This window comes from Salvelinus namaycush, chromosome 2 (assembly GCF_016432855.1).
Source record: "Salvelinus namaycush isolate Seneca chromosome 2, SaNama_1.0, whole genome shotgun sequence".
Classification (NCBI taxonomy): Eukaryota; Metazoa; Chordata; class Actinopteri; order Salmoniformes; family Salmonidae; genus Salvelinus; species Salvelinus namaycush.
The window spans coordinates 45830141-45844521 of record NC_052308.1 but is presented as its reverse complement, the minus strand read 5'-3'; the positions used below and the strand labels follow the sequence as shown (position 1 = coordinate 45844521).

Here is a 14381-nt window from a genome sequence, read left to right as displayed (position 1 = left end):
GAGGGTAAATATTTATTATAAAGAACATTATTTCAACAGGATACCAAACTATGAAAAATGTCATGCTTAAATTGGAAATAATTATTACTCATCTCAGACATCGTAATCAAGGTACAATTTGGAAAAAATGAATTCCCAAACCAGAGTTAGGTGATGTGAAAGAGGATCGTAAGAGATCTCATGGTCTTTCAGCTAGCTTCTAATAGAGGCACACATCCCTGTGTTTCAAAGCTACACAGTATGCATGCATGGTATTTTCATGAGCTCTGCAAGTCAATAAACTGTTGAATGACAATGTGATGAGAAAAGGATTCAATCATAACCTAACACTAAACATTCCACAGGATTGCTTATTTCGTCCACCAAATCAACTGGATGGACAGAGGGTAGGAGAAAAGCTAAAATAGCAAAGGCAGAACATGATGCTGTGATCGACTGTGTCAAGGAATAGAACGGAGAGAAAAACTTAACACATACATGATTTGATCACTTTCTTGTCACAGAAAATGTTCCTACGCATCTGGAAATTCAAATGAGCCTCATGATTTAGATAGATTCAATGAAATCCCATAGTTCTCTTTCTCTCCATGCAGGGGCAGTCAAGACATTTCAGACCAAAATCCTTCTCTCTCTCCCTCTCTCTCGTTCGCTCAAACACTAAAGCTGCTCCCGAGCGGTTTAAGGCACTGCATCTCAGTGCTAGAGGCGTCACTACAGACCCTGGTTTGATCCCGGGCTGTATCACAACCAGCCGTGATCAGGAGTCCCATAGGACGGTGTACAATTGGCCCAGCATCGTCCGGGTTCAGGGAAGGTTTGGCCGGGGTAGGCCGTCATTGCTAAATAAGAATTTGTTCTTCACTGACTTGCCTAGTTAATTAAATAAAGGTTAAAAAAATATATGAAAAAGAAGAAATGTCCGACTGCTACAGTAGAGCTGGGTTCTATTACTTGTATCTGAAATGCATCCACGCACATCAACAACCGTTGTTTTATATATACACTGAACAAATAAACGCAACATGGAAAGTGTTGGTCCCATATTTCATGAGCTGAAATTAAAGATCCCAGAAATGTTCCATTCGCACAAAAAGCGTATTTCTCAAAAATGTTGGGCACAAATTTGTTTACATCCCTGTTAGTGAGTATTTCTCCTTTACCAAGCTAATCCATCCACCTGATAGGTGTGGCATATCAAGAAGCTGATTAAACAGCATGATCCCTACACAGGTGCACCTTGTGCTGGGGGCAATAAAATGCCACTAAAATGAGCAGTTTTGTCACACAAAGCCACAGATGTCTCAAGTTTAGAGGGATCGTGCAATTGCAGTAATGTCCACCAGAACTGTTGCCAGATAATTGAATGTTAATTTATCTACCATAAGCCGCCTCCAGTGTTGTTTTAGAGAATTTGGCAGTACGTACAACTGGCCTCACGACCGCAGGCCACGTGTGACCAAGCCTGCCCAGGACCTCCACATCCGGATTCTTTACCTGTGGGATCGTCTGAGACCAGCCACCCGGACAGCTGATGAAACTGAGGAGTATTTATGTCTGTAATAAAGCCCTTTTGTGGGGAAAAACTAATTCTGATTGGCTGGGCCAGGCTCCCCCATGGCTGTGCCCCTCCGCAGTCATATGAATTCCATAGATTAGGGCCTACTTTATTTATTTCAACTGACCGATTTCCTTGGATGAACAGTAACAAAGAAAAATTATTGAAATTGTTGCATATTGCATTTATATTTTTGTTCAGTATAGATTAATAACACAAGATAAATATTGTTCTCCACTATGACATACAAGTGTCAAGTTTATCCAAAATGCAGCCGTATGCTACACCTAAACCTGTGTAGGCTCCTCAGAGGAGGAAGGGGAGGACCATCCTCCTCAGTGAATTTCCTAAAAATAAAGTGAAATAGTGAAAGATAAAAAAGTAATCCTTTTTAGATAAAACTATACTAAATGTATTCACATAATCAAATAACTGATTAGAACACACAGTTTTGCAATGAAGGTCTACAGCAGCCTCAGCACTCTGTAGGGTAGCACCATGGTGTAGGCGGAGGACAGCTAGTTTCGGTCCTCCTCTGGGTATATTGACTTCAATACAAAACCTAGGAGGCTCATGGTTCTCAAACCCTTCCATAGACTTACACAGTAAATATGACAGCTTCCAGTGGATGTCCTCTAACCTGTCAGAGTTCTTGCAGAATAAACTGATATGTTGTCCATCCAAAAGATCAGAGAATTAATCTAGTACTGAAAGCATACGCTACAGCTACCTAGCCCTGCAGTGCATAAAATGTGGTGAGTAATTGACTCAGAGAGAGAAAGACAATAGGTGAACAGTTTTGAACAAATTAATTTCTTCAAAAATGAAGGAGAAGCAAGCAAGAGAGATAGCTATATTTCGTTGTATTTTCTTCACTTTCACTTAGCTAGCGAATGCAGTTAGCTAGTTTAGCTTACTCAAACACCTGGCTCAAACAGAGAGGGATGCTTATGTTAGCTAGCTGGCTATGGCTATCCAACACCGGAACCAAGTCAAGGTAAGCTTTGGTTTCATTAATTTACTGGGGCCCGCCCTTTGTAACTGCTGAACTGCTTTCTGACCGTACACGCTACTGCAAGATTGTAGCGGGTTTACTAACGCGTGAGTTCTAGTAGCTATGTTGACTAATATGTTAGCTAATATGGTGACAACAATGTAGGATGGGTGTAGCGGTTAGCGTTTATGACATGAAGGTCTGGCTTGGAAAGTTTAGTAGTTTTTTTGCTATGAAAGTGAGCTGTGGTTGCATGTGATCAGTGGTGAGATCATTCTGCCGATTCTGTTGAAAAACATACACATATATATATATATTTTTCCCCCTAGGGGTTAGATCAGCTTTAATATTGCGAATAGATTGTAGCTTCCATCAATGTAATTGTCGGCATCATTTCCAATCCCCCATATATTTTTGGGGTATATTGGTGTATATACAGTTGAAGTCAACAGTTTACATACACCTTAGCCAAATGCTTTTAAACTCAGTTTTTCACAATTCCTGACATTTAATCTGAGTAAAAATTCCCTGTCTTAGGTCAGCTAGGATCACCACTTTATTTTAAGAATGTGAAATGTCAAAATAATAGCAGAGAGAACTAAGTATTTCAGATTTTATTTCTTTCATCACATTCCCAGTGGGTCAGAAGTTTACATACACTCAATTAGTATGTGGTAGCATTGCCTTTAAATTGTGTACGTTTCGGGTAGCCTTCCACAAGCTTCCCACAATAAGTTGGGTGCATTTTGGCCCATTCCTCCTGACAGAGCTGGTGTAAGGGAGTCGGGTTTGTAGGCCTTCTTGCTAACACACGCTTTTTCAGTTCTGCCCACAAATTTTCTATATGATTGAGGTCAGGGCTTTGTGATGGCCACTCCAATACCTTGACTTTGTTGTCCTTAGGCCATTTTGCCACAACCTTGGAAGTATGCTTGGGGTCATTGTCCATTTGGAAGACCCATTTGTGACCAAGCTTTAACTTCCTGACTGATGTCTTGAGATGTTGCTTCAATATACCCACAATTTTCCTTCCTCATGGTGCCATCTATTTTGTGAAATACACCAGTCCCTCGTGCAGCAAAGCACCCGCCCAACATGATGCTGCCACCCTCGTGCTTCACGGTTGGGATGGTGTTCTTCGGCTTGCAAGCCTCCCCCTTTTTCCTCCAAACATAAATGGTCATTATGGCCAAACAGTTCTATTTTTGTTTCATAAAACCAGAGTACATTTCTCCAAAAAGTACGATCTTTGTCCCCATGTGCAGTTGCAAACCGTAGTCTGGCTTTTTTTAATGGCGGTTTTGGAGTAGTGGCTTCTTCCTTGCTGAGCAGCCTTTCAGGTTATGTCAATATAAGACTTGTTTTACTGTGGATATAGATACTTTTGTACCTGTTTCCTCCAGCATCTTCACAAGGTCCTTTGCTGTTGTTCTGGGAGTGATTTGCACTTTTCACACCAAAGTACATTCATCTCTAGGAGACAGAACGCGTCTCCTTCCTGGGCGGTATGACGGCTGCGTGGTCCCATGGTGTTTGTACTTGTGTACTATTGTTTGTACAGATGAACGTGGTACCTTCAGGCGTTTGGAAATTGCTCCCAGGGATGAACCAGACTTGTGGAGGTCTACAATTTTTTTTCTGAGGTCTTGGCTGATTTCTTTTGGTTTCCCATGATGTCAAGCAAAGAGGCACTGAGTTTGAAGGTAGGCCTTGAAATACATCCACAGGTACACCTCCAATTGACTCAAATTATGTCAATTAGCCTACCAGAAGCTTCTAAAGCCATGACATAATTCTCTGGAATTTTCCAAGCTGTTTAAAGGCACAGTCAACTTAGTGCATGTACACTTCTGACCCACTGGAATTGTGATACAGTGAATTATAAGTGAAATAATCTGTCTGTAAACAATTGTTGGAAAAATTACTTGTGTCGTGCACGAAGTAGATATCCTAACCGACTTGCCAAAACTATAGTTTGTTAACAAGAAATTTGTGGAGTGTTTGAAAAACAAATTTTAATGACGCCAAGCTAAGTGTATCTAAACTTCCGACTTCAACTGTATATTTTGTTGGGTATATATATATATATATATATATATATATATATATATATATATATATATATATGTGGGTATGTGTATGTGTGTGTATGTATATATATACACATACCCACATATATATAATAAATATACATACATATCTTTTAAAAATATATTTTCCTTTATTATTTCCTGCAAACCCTCCCCTAATTGTAGTTAACTAATAAACAACAACACTTAGGCTTCTACTTCCAGTTTATACATACTATATACATTTTACGCCTACAATCTATTTTACAGCTCCATTCAACCCCTCCCATCTATCTCTTAACACCATCCATATAGGATTTCTATTTGCCATATATTTTTCAACTGTGCTGTGATGCTTCACAAACGTTCTGAACCTTTCTATTCTCAGTTTCTACAGATTCTAATTAAAGATTAAAAAAATTGCTAAAAGTATTATTATATTATTGATCGATTGACTATGACTCTTCAAGTCACCCAGTATTGGGGGGGCGCTAGAGAGCGTGCTATGGAGTAGACGTGCATTGCTAGAGCTCCGCTCAATTTTGAAACAAATTAATATTTATCTTAACCTCTCACAACCTATAACTTCAAACAAATATGACAAAGGGAAAAGGCAACAAAAAAGGGGGCGCTAAACAAGATAATTGGAAGGAGATAGACAACGAACCAATTTCAACGTCGCCGACCCACGAGGAGCTAGCTGAAGAGGCTAGCTTCCAAGAGTTCCCCACAGATCCTACTCAACGTGACATACTGGCGGCCATAAACGCACTAAGCAAGAAGGTGGACACAAGGTTGGCTGATATCTCAAAGAGTATTGGGACTTTGGCCGAAACTGTGAAGGCAACTAAGGGAAGGGTGCACGAGGTTGAGCAGACGACAATCGATCACGAGGCCAGGCTACAGGACATAGAGAAACAGTGCGCAACGTTCAAAAATGACAACAAAACCCTGAAGGCCCGACTGGAAATGCTCGAGTCGCATTCAAGACGCCAGAACATCCGAATATGTGGGATCCAGGAGGACACTGAGAAAGGGAAACCCACTGAATTTGTCTCGGAGCTGATACCGGCATTGCTGGGGAGTGAACACTTCAAAACGGCCATCCTGATCGACCGCGCACACAGAGCACAGGCAACGAAGCCGGCCAAGGGCGGGCCACCAAGGCCATTCATTGTAAGGCTGCACTATCCCCACACCAGGGATCTCATCCTCAAGCTGGCTAGTCAAAAGTTCCCCCTTAACTACAACGGAGCCAGGGTGTCTTTCTACCCAGATCTTACCTTGGAGGTGAGGAACCAACGGAAAGAGTATGATGAGGTACGCAACAAATGCAGGGCGGCCAACATCCGATATGGATTCCTCTTCCCAGCCCGGTTTAAGGTGACAGTCGAGGGATCAACACGTACGTTTGACAACGCAAAAGAGGCCGATCTGTTCTTGACAAGCAAGCTCCCCGGCTGAGGATACAGAACGGCTGTGCCAGCAGGCTAAATGGCCAAATACAGGCCAGGAATGTGTGTGAATTGAATTTCCGGCCTATGTCTTTTCGATCAGAAGATCAGAAATTGGGACTTATATGATAGGTGAGATGTTGTGGCTAATATAGCATTGTTTGGCATGTCATGTTTTAGCGCCACTCACCCCCTAACGTGAGAGTTAAGTTAAGTGTTATTTAATATTAGTTTATATGCGGAGCATCTATAGAGGACGAGTTAGTTCAAGCTTTATGTCTAGACACCCTAACGTTTGTGTGTTAGCCAAGGAGTGCTTCGTTTGGGGAAGTCACTCAGTAAAGGGACGGGAGGGGGGATGGGGTCTGTGTTTTATGTTCACGTTTATTAGTACAGGTGGCATGACAAGCTCCCGCACGGCGGGACGTTTTTCTTCTGGGTTTTGTATGACAGCAGCAATTTGCTTTAAAATAAGAAATGCCACATAGTGACCGAGCACAGAGTAGACCAGGTGGAATAAAGATAGTCAGCTGGAACTGTAATGGATTAGGGCATGTCGTGAAACGAGCTAAGGTTTTTTCTCATCTTAAATCACTGGGTGCTGACATAGTGCTTCTTCAAGAAACTCATATTAAACGCTCCGCGCAGGCCAAGCTACGAGTCGGCTGGATCGGTCAGATATACCAGTCTAACTTTGATGCAAAAGCGAGAGGGGTAGCAATCCTGATAAGGAAAAACATTCCTTTTGTTTACTCAACCTCGATTTCAGATCCTAATGGTCGGTATATTATTGTGGCTGGTACACTGAATTCAAAACCAATAACCTTGGTCAATTTATATGGACCCAACTTCGATGATCCATTATTTTTTCAAGGGGTATTTAAGGCCATACCAAATATCTCGGATACAAGTGTTATTGTTGGAGGTGACTTTAACTGTACGTTAGATCCTCTTTTAGATAAACAGCTATCAAGGTCACTTCAACAATCAAATGCCAGTGTCTGTCTAAATACATTGATGACAAACCTTAACATTGTCGATATTTGGAGACTGACGCACCCAACAGACAGGGATTATTCTTTCTTTTCATCAGTTCATAAATCATATTCCAGAATTGACTATTTTTTGTTGGACTCCAAACTAATTTCAGCAGCTGAGTCGGTTACCTATCACCCCATTCTAATTACGGACCACTCTCCTCTGTCCATGGTGCTGAAACTCGACAATATGTCGACAGGTCGGCGACCGTGGCGCTTAGACGCATACCTGTTGAAAGATGAGGCTTTTTGTCAGTATTTGAAGGAGCAGATTGCCTTTTTCCTCAGTACTAACGACACGGGGGATGTTGACGACTCCACCCTTTGGGAATCTCTAAAGGCTGTGATTAGAGGTTACATTATTTCTTATACATCAGAGAGGAAGAAACGTGCCAATACTAGGCTGAGAGAAATTGAAAGAGAGTTAGGGGAACAGGAGAACGTTTTTAGGACAAATTCCTCGTATACAGTCCTTGAGAAGATCAAAGTTAAAGTATGAATACAATACCATCCTTTCGAAACGGGTGGGCTCTTTACTTGCTAGAACGCAACAAAGTTATTTTGAACTGGGGGACAAACCACATAAATTATTAGCAAGACAGCTAAGGCATGTACAAGCATCTAGAGCTATTCACAAAATAAAAGACAAGGGTAAAATAGTAACAGATCCGCAGGACATTAATAAATGCTTTGCACAGTTTTACTCAGAGCTATACCAATCAAAATGCGATGCTACTGATCCACAAACTATGGAACGCTTTCTCGCTGAATGTGAACTTCCTAAACTAGACAGGGGGGCAGCTGCCGCACTCGATGCAGGGATAACCTTAGATGAAATTAACACAGCGATAGCACAATTTCCAAACAGCAAGGCCCCTGGGCCCGATGGATATGTAATAGAATTCTATAAGAAGTACTGCGCTAGTCTATCTCCACTTATGCTGCGAATGTTTCAACAATCCAAAGAAAATACCAAACTCCCGCAAACACTGTATGAGGCTACAATAGCCCTGATCTTGAAAAAAGATAGAGATTCCATGGAGATGTCGTCGTATCGCCCCGTGTCGTTACTCCCCATAGAAAACAAGGTGTTGACAAAGATATTGGAAAACCGATTGAAAAAATATATTTCCGACATCATACACCCTGACCAGACAGGTTTTATCCCGGGCCGACATATATACTACAATTTGAGACGCCTTTTCAACGTAATGTATCATGATCATAAAGTTGAGGCAGTGGTAATAGCTCTTGATGCAGAGAAGGCGTTTGATCAGATTGAGTGGAAGTATATGATGTCGGTTCTGGAGCATTTCGGATTTGGAAAGGAATTTATTAATTGGATAAGAATTATTTATGCACACCCAATGGCGTCCGTGGTGACCAATCAGGAAATGTCGCAGTCATTCCGCCTGTTCAAGGGGTGCCGACAGGGGTGCCCTATTTCGCCTGCTCTCTTCGCTATAGCCATGGAACCCCTTGCTACTCGCATTCGGGCATGTGCCGATATAGCTTCTGTTAAAATAAAAGACACACAGCACAAAATTTCCCTATATGCAGACGATGTTCTTTTGTTTTTGTCCAAGCCTAAAACTTCTATTCCACCATTACTTAACTTGATAAACACATTCGGCTCCTTCTCTGGCTACAAGATAAACTGGCAAAAAAGTGAGTTGATGCCAATATCACGGCCTGTGGATATGCAATTTCTGCAATCTACCCCGTTTAGAACAGTGAGGGACAAGTTCACAAGCCTTGGCATTGTAGTGACAAGAGACCTTGACCAGCTATTGAAAGTGAATTGGGACATGAAAATATATCAGCTTAAACAAAATATAGATTTCTGGAAAACTCTGCCTATTTCCTTGGTTGGTCGTATAAACGCTATTAAAATGGTTGTCCTACCCAGGTTTCTTTACCTCTTCCAATGTCTACCCAATTTCATACCACAAAGCTATTTTAAGAAACTGGATTCAATAGTAACTCCATTTTTATGGGATAACAAGGCAGCCAGAATTTCAAAGAAGCATTTATGCAAGTACAAGATAGAGGGGGGCTTTGGCCTTCCTCACTTCAAACTGTATTATTGGGCTGCTAATCTGAACATTGTGTCTTTCTGGAGGGAAAGTTTACCTGCGATGAGACAGAAGGATATGCCTTCATGGCTTTTGATCGAGCAGGCCTCCTGTCAACGTTCCTCACTCCCTGCACTTGTTAATAGCCCATCATATGTGAAAAAAGCCACTTATGACTCCAATCCAGTCATTTGTCATACGCTTAGGATCTGGAAACAGATTAGGGATTTTCTTAACATACCCACTGTTTACATAGACAGCCCGATTAGCCTGAATCATGCTTTCCACCCTGCATTGGATGATGTGGTGTTTTCACAGTGGAGGGAGAAGGGGCTCACAACAATTGGTAATTTATACATAGACGGTCAGTTAGCTTCATTTCAACAATTACAGGCAAAGTTCAACATGCCAACAACACATTTTTTCAGATACCTCCAAATCAGGAATTTCTTAAGGACACATATCCCACAGTATGGCATGAAGCCAAATAGTCCTACATTAGATAGCTTGATCCTTGTCAAACCCCATTCAAAAGGGTCGGTCTCTAGACTGTATGATGTGCTACAGGCCCACATAGAGGTATCCACAGACACCATTAAAAGGGCTTGGGAACAAGAACTTGGTTCAGAAATCTCAAATGAGGACTGGATAGAAGCTCTCAGGAATATAAACCACAGTTCAGTGAATGCCAGACAACCTTGTACAGTTTAAGGTGATACACAGGTTACACTACTCAAAAGTAAAACTGCATAAAATATTCCCGGACACCTCACCACTGTGTGAGAGGTGCAAGCAGGAGGAGGGGACGTTGACCCACTTATTCTGGACATGCCCTAAATTACATGCTTACTGGGCTCTCATTTTTGATTACTTATCTAAGGCCTTTGATAGAGTTCTAGCCCCAGACCCATTGATCGCTCTGTTTGGTACAGTTGATGGGAATAACCAGGAGGGGAAAGCTGTCTCTCTTTGTACTCTATTAGCCAAAAGGCTCATATTGCAATTTTGGAAATTGGAGACTGTACCTACCTTTGAAATGTGGTTACGGGATTTAGGGAATGTAATCCATATGGAAAAGATTCGATACAACACCTCCAATAGAAGTCCATTGTTTTACAAAATATGGCAGCCGATACTGGATAAATGGTCTAGTCCCGCTTCATAACTGGGCTGACGATCTGCTGCTACTCTGTGCTGTACTCCACTCAATATTTATTTTTGGCTGAACTACACTGCTTGTAATGACTATATGCTGTCTTCTTATACATGTACCACCTAATAGGAGTTTGTTTTATTTTGTGTATGTGTGAGTTAACTTTTGTTTTGTCCTCTAAACTGGCCATCCCATCCAACAGTACAATGAATGTCATTGTTTGTATTGCTGTCTTTTTTACTTTATTTTTATTGGAAAATAATAAACATATTATAAAAATTAAAAAAAATAAAAAAAAGTCACCCAGTATTGCTATCTGCAGCATTAGCTCCAGGTAAATGTTGCAATTCTTCAGCCATTTCTTTAACGGAAGCAAATGGAACGAAACGAGGTGTCTGCTAAAGCACAGGATCATAGCCACACTCGTCTCCCGCAGCAAATCTGTGAGAAAAAAAATATTGTGCTGATTGATTAGTATAAACATACCTGAATTTGTCCAAAATAAATTCTCCAACTGTTGGACTAATGATTACATCTTAGATCAGCTAAATGCAGGAAAGAGTGTGCAAGGCGGTATTGAATGTATCATGAGTATCATGTAGTAGCCTAAACTTATCAATGTTACATTGAGCTGGGTGAATAGAATATGAATGACAATAAGCAGTAATAGAAATAAGGCCATGCTCATTTAAAAAAAAAAAGTCCTCCCTTATCTTAAACATCACCTACCGCCACTGGCCTAAAATATAGCCTACTGTAGCCTATCAAAACAAATTGCCCACATAGGCCATTAATATAAGATATAAAGACTAGATGAAATTGAGAATAGTGAGGTAGCATAGGGAATGGAGCGCAATGGAGCATGAACTAGAGCAACTGATTTAAAAAATAAAAACACGCAAAAAACGCAGCCCATGTGAAACAAGTGAAGGCTTAACTGAATGAACAACAGAGACAAAATACAATATCAAAGTTTGTTAAAATAGTTTGGGGAATGGCCTATTTGATGGCATATTTAATGGACGGTGTCAAAACCGATAAGGTTTGTGTTTCCCTGTCTGAGTTGATATGCTGATTTGAGCTGATGGCCCATCAGTTGATTGACAGCTGATTGAACAGCTTGTTGACCAGTTGATTTCACCATCCCCACTCCTGCAATTCCCTCCAACCCTGTCTCTTTAATCATGCGACAATCATTATCATTCAATATTGTGATCACATTGATTGGATGAATATAAATTGATACAATGATAAAATCTAAACTAATTCACAACAATTGTAAAAATGAAAATCATTTAATTGCATGTACAGTTTAGTATTATTCTCAGTTGTATTTGCAATTTTGTTGAGCTGAGACATTTTGACGTGTAAATTATCAGACTATTTGTTTTACTCCTTGAAAACATTTAAGTAAATGCAATTAACTTGTAGGCCTAAGCAACCTTCCTAATGTGGAGGTCGAGCTCCCTGCAAAAAAACAGCCCAGTCCGACCATGTTTCGCAGAGTTAAACAAAAAGCAGTTTTGAGCAATGTAAGTTAAAAAAACGGACCCGGAAGTGTTTTTGGGTTGTAGAGTAGTGTTTAGTTGTATTAAGGATCCAAACACATCATTTTCTTAACCATCTAGTGGCTAATTGACAGCATAGGTTTCAAGTATCATGCTAGCTAGGCTTGAGTGTTAGCCTGGTAGAAGTTGCAGGAGAGACAGTAACACAATGCCGTCAGGAGGGGGTCACCAAATTTTTTGGCCGCTTGTTTAGACAACCCCCAACCAAATCTCACGTAGGGCCCCTAAAAAGCTAGATCCGGCCCTGGTTATTTGTCCAAAGATTTATTCTGCCTATTGCTTGCCTTGAACAATAATAAAACAATTTTATTTTAAAATACCAGTTTTGCCTAATTTCCCCCCCTTACAAGTATGTCAATTTATTACAATCTAGTACCACAGAAGACTTCACAAGATATATTCGGTAGCTGCATGTAGGCTACAGTAGGCTTCTTGAAATGTCACCCAGTGGACCTGCAGTCTAAGGTACAATGTAGGTAGTAGGTAGGCTACGGTACTGTATTGTACAGAAAAACACCTATTCTAGCTGCCCCCTGGCGGCAATTCTAAATATTTCTTTAGACATTCAAATCCTCCTGCTTCAGGATTATTTTACTCCTCTGACGATACGGGTCAAATTAAGATCCAACATCTGTATAGGGCTAGGATTAGATTTAGGGAAAGGGATAGGGTTGGTGGAAAACTGGTTGAACAACTATAAACCGTCTGTACGAAATGGTAAACAAAAGTATAACAAATTAACCCCAGATAGGAGAGAAAGGGAATGCATACTATGTGGTTCATGCAGGGAAGAGGTCAAATTGGGCAAGGATAAAATTTGCAAAAATCCCATCTGCTAAATGACAAATGGAATAAAATAAACTATGGTTCAATGATCACAAATACTGTGGAATTGTAGTCAGTTATCTTAATCTATGAAATATGATCTGTGAATCATTCAAAGCTGTTTAAAGTTGTCTGAAAATGAGGAAAGACCGCATTAATGTTTTTTTATATGATAATACAGTATGACACGACTGCTCTTTCACACCCCATTTTTAGTTTCTAGGCAATATCTTTGCATGGATAGTTCACCAGGAAAATGCATGATTTTAGATGAGATTAATAATCTATTTTCACAAGTGTGGCATTCACAAATCTAAATTGTCTTCACCAGGCTTCCCTAAACTGAGAACATTTGGTTGAGACTGTTTTGAAGTCTGCGAAAGCTTGTATGGTATATCTACAGCCTAGTTCCCAGAAAGAGGAAAAAGCATTTTTTTTGACAAAATTAATCCGGTTTCACACAAAATGTTGTGAAGTGAACAAGTAACTCAGAAATTATGGGTTGCTGTCCGGTGACTTCAGAGAGTTGCACAATATGACTCTGAGGTCAATGCCTGGACACTGAAAGGACTGGTTATTCACAGGTTCCTGTGTAGCCTATTTACTCACCTGCAATGAAGCTGACTAATGTCAAGACAACTTGGAGCATTTTGCTGAGCATGGTGGTGTGTGTGTTTAAAAGTTAGCTTTAAGTTGTTTTTAAGATAGCCTGAGAGGTTTTACTCACTGAGACAATGGCAGCCAGTGTTTCTATACCGCCTGTGCTGAGGACGATGTATGGGATCACATTCTCTGCAAAGCCCGAGTCCCTCAAGATCCCATTGGTGTAGTACCAGATCTGTCAAGAGATAACAATGATCAACCAATACCACCACATCAAAAGTGTGGACATTTTAGGCCACATCAAAGCTTTGGCCTGCATGTGCTCATATCATTTGTACACCACCCATATCAATAAATAAATGTGAATAAGTGATACCCCACACCAACTGAACCCATTGAAAATGACCCTGATTTCAAATAGCATTTAACCATTGAAATGGATGTATACTGTATAGAGATGAATGCCTTTTTTATCAGTTTCAGAATTAAAGCAGTCCAGTGCCAAGTAGTTGGAATAGGCAGAGAATATAGAAAAGACTGCATAAATATCAATTCACCCACCAAGGTCAGGAGCAGGGGAATTCAACTGTAATGGGTGCGTGCTGGTGGCGGAGAAGTCAGGCGCAGGAGAACGAACTTGGTATAAACGGAGTCGTTTAATAAGTGCTCACAAAACTCAGAAAACCAAAATATACAAAAAAATTGAAGTGGGTACAAAACCCGTCGCACACCAGAACATAACTTGCACATAACATACAATCACCGACAAGGACATGAGGGGAAACAGAGTGTTAAATACACAACATGTAATTGATGGGATTGGAACAAGGTGTGAAGGAAAACAAGACAAAACCAATGGAAAATGAAAAATGGATCAGCGATGGCTAGAAGGTCGGTGACGTCGACCGCCGAACACCGCCCGAACAAGGAGAGGGACCGACTTTGCGTTTAAAATCTGCATCATTTATTGAGACTTTCACATGGACCTTGCCCAATTGCAGGTTAGAAATAAATGCCTTTACAATATTGAGTTATGTGTCCTACAAAA

The 14381-nt window shown here is 40.6% G+C and overlaps 1 protein-coding gene across 2 annotated transcripts in view; it reads right to left on the bottom strand.

Annotated features, from left to right (window-relative positions):
• The window catches only part of slc2a9l2 (solute carrier family 2 member 9, like 2), a 255738-nt gene that overhangs the window by 142587 nt on the left and 98770 nt on the right, over positions 1-14381 (bottom strand). For both annotated transcript variants that reach the window (XM_039014439.1, XM_039014447.1), the window contains one exon: positions 13458-13568. In XM_039014439.1, the coding sequence (XP_038870367.1) occupies positions 13458-13568 (111 nt within the window). The remainder of the gene's footprint in view (positions 1-13457; positions 13569-14381) is intronic.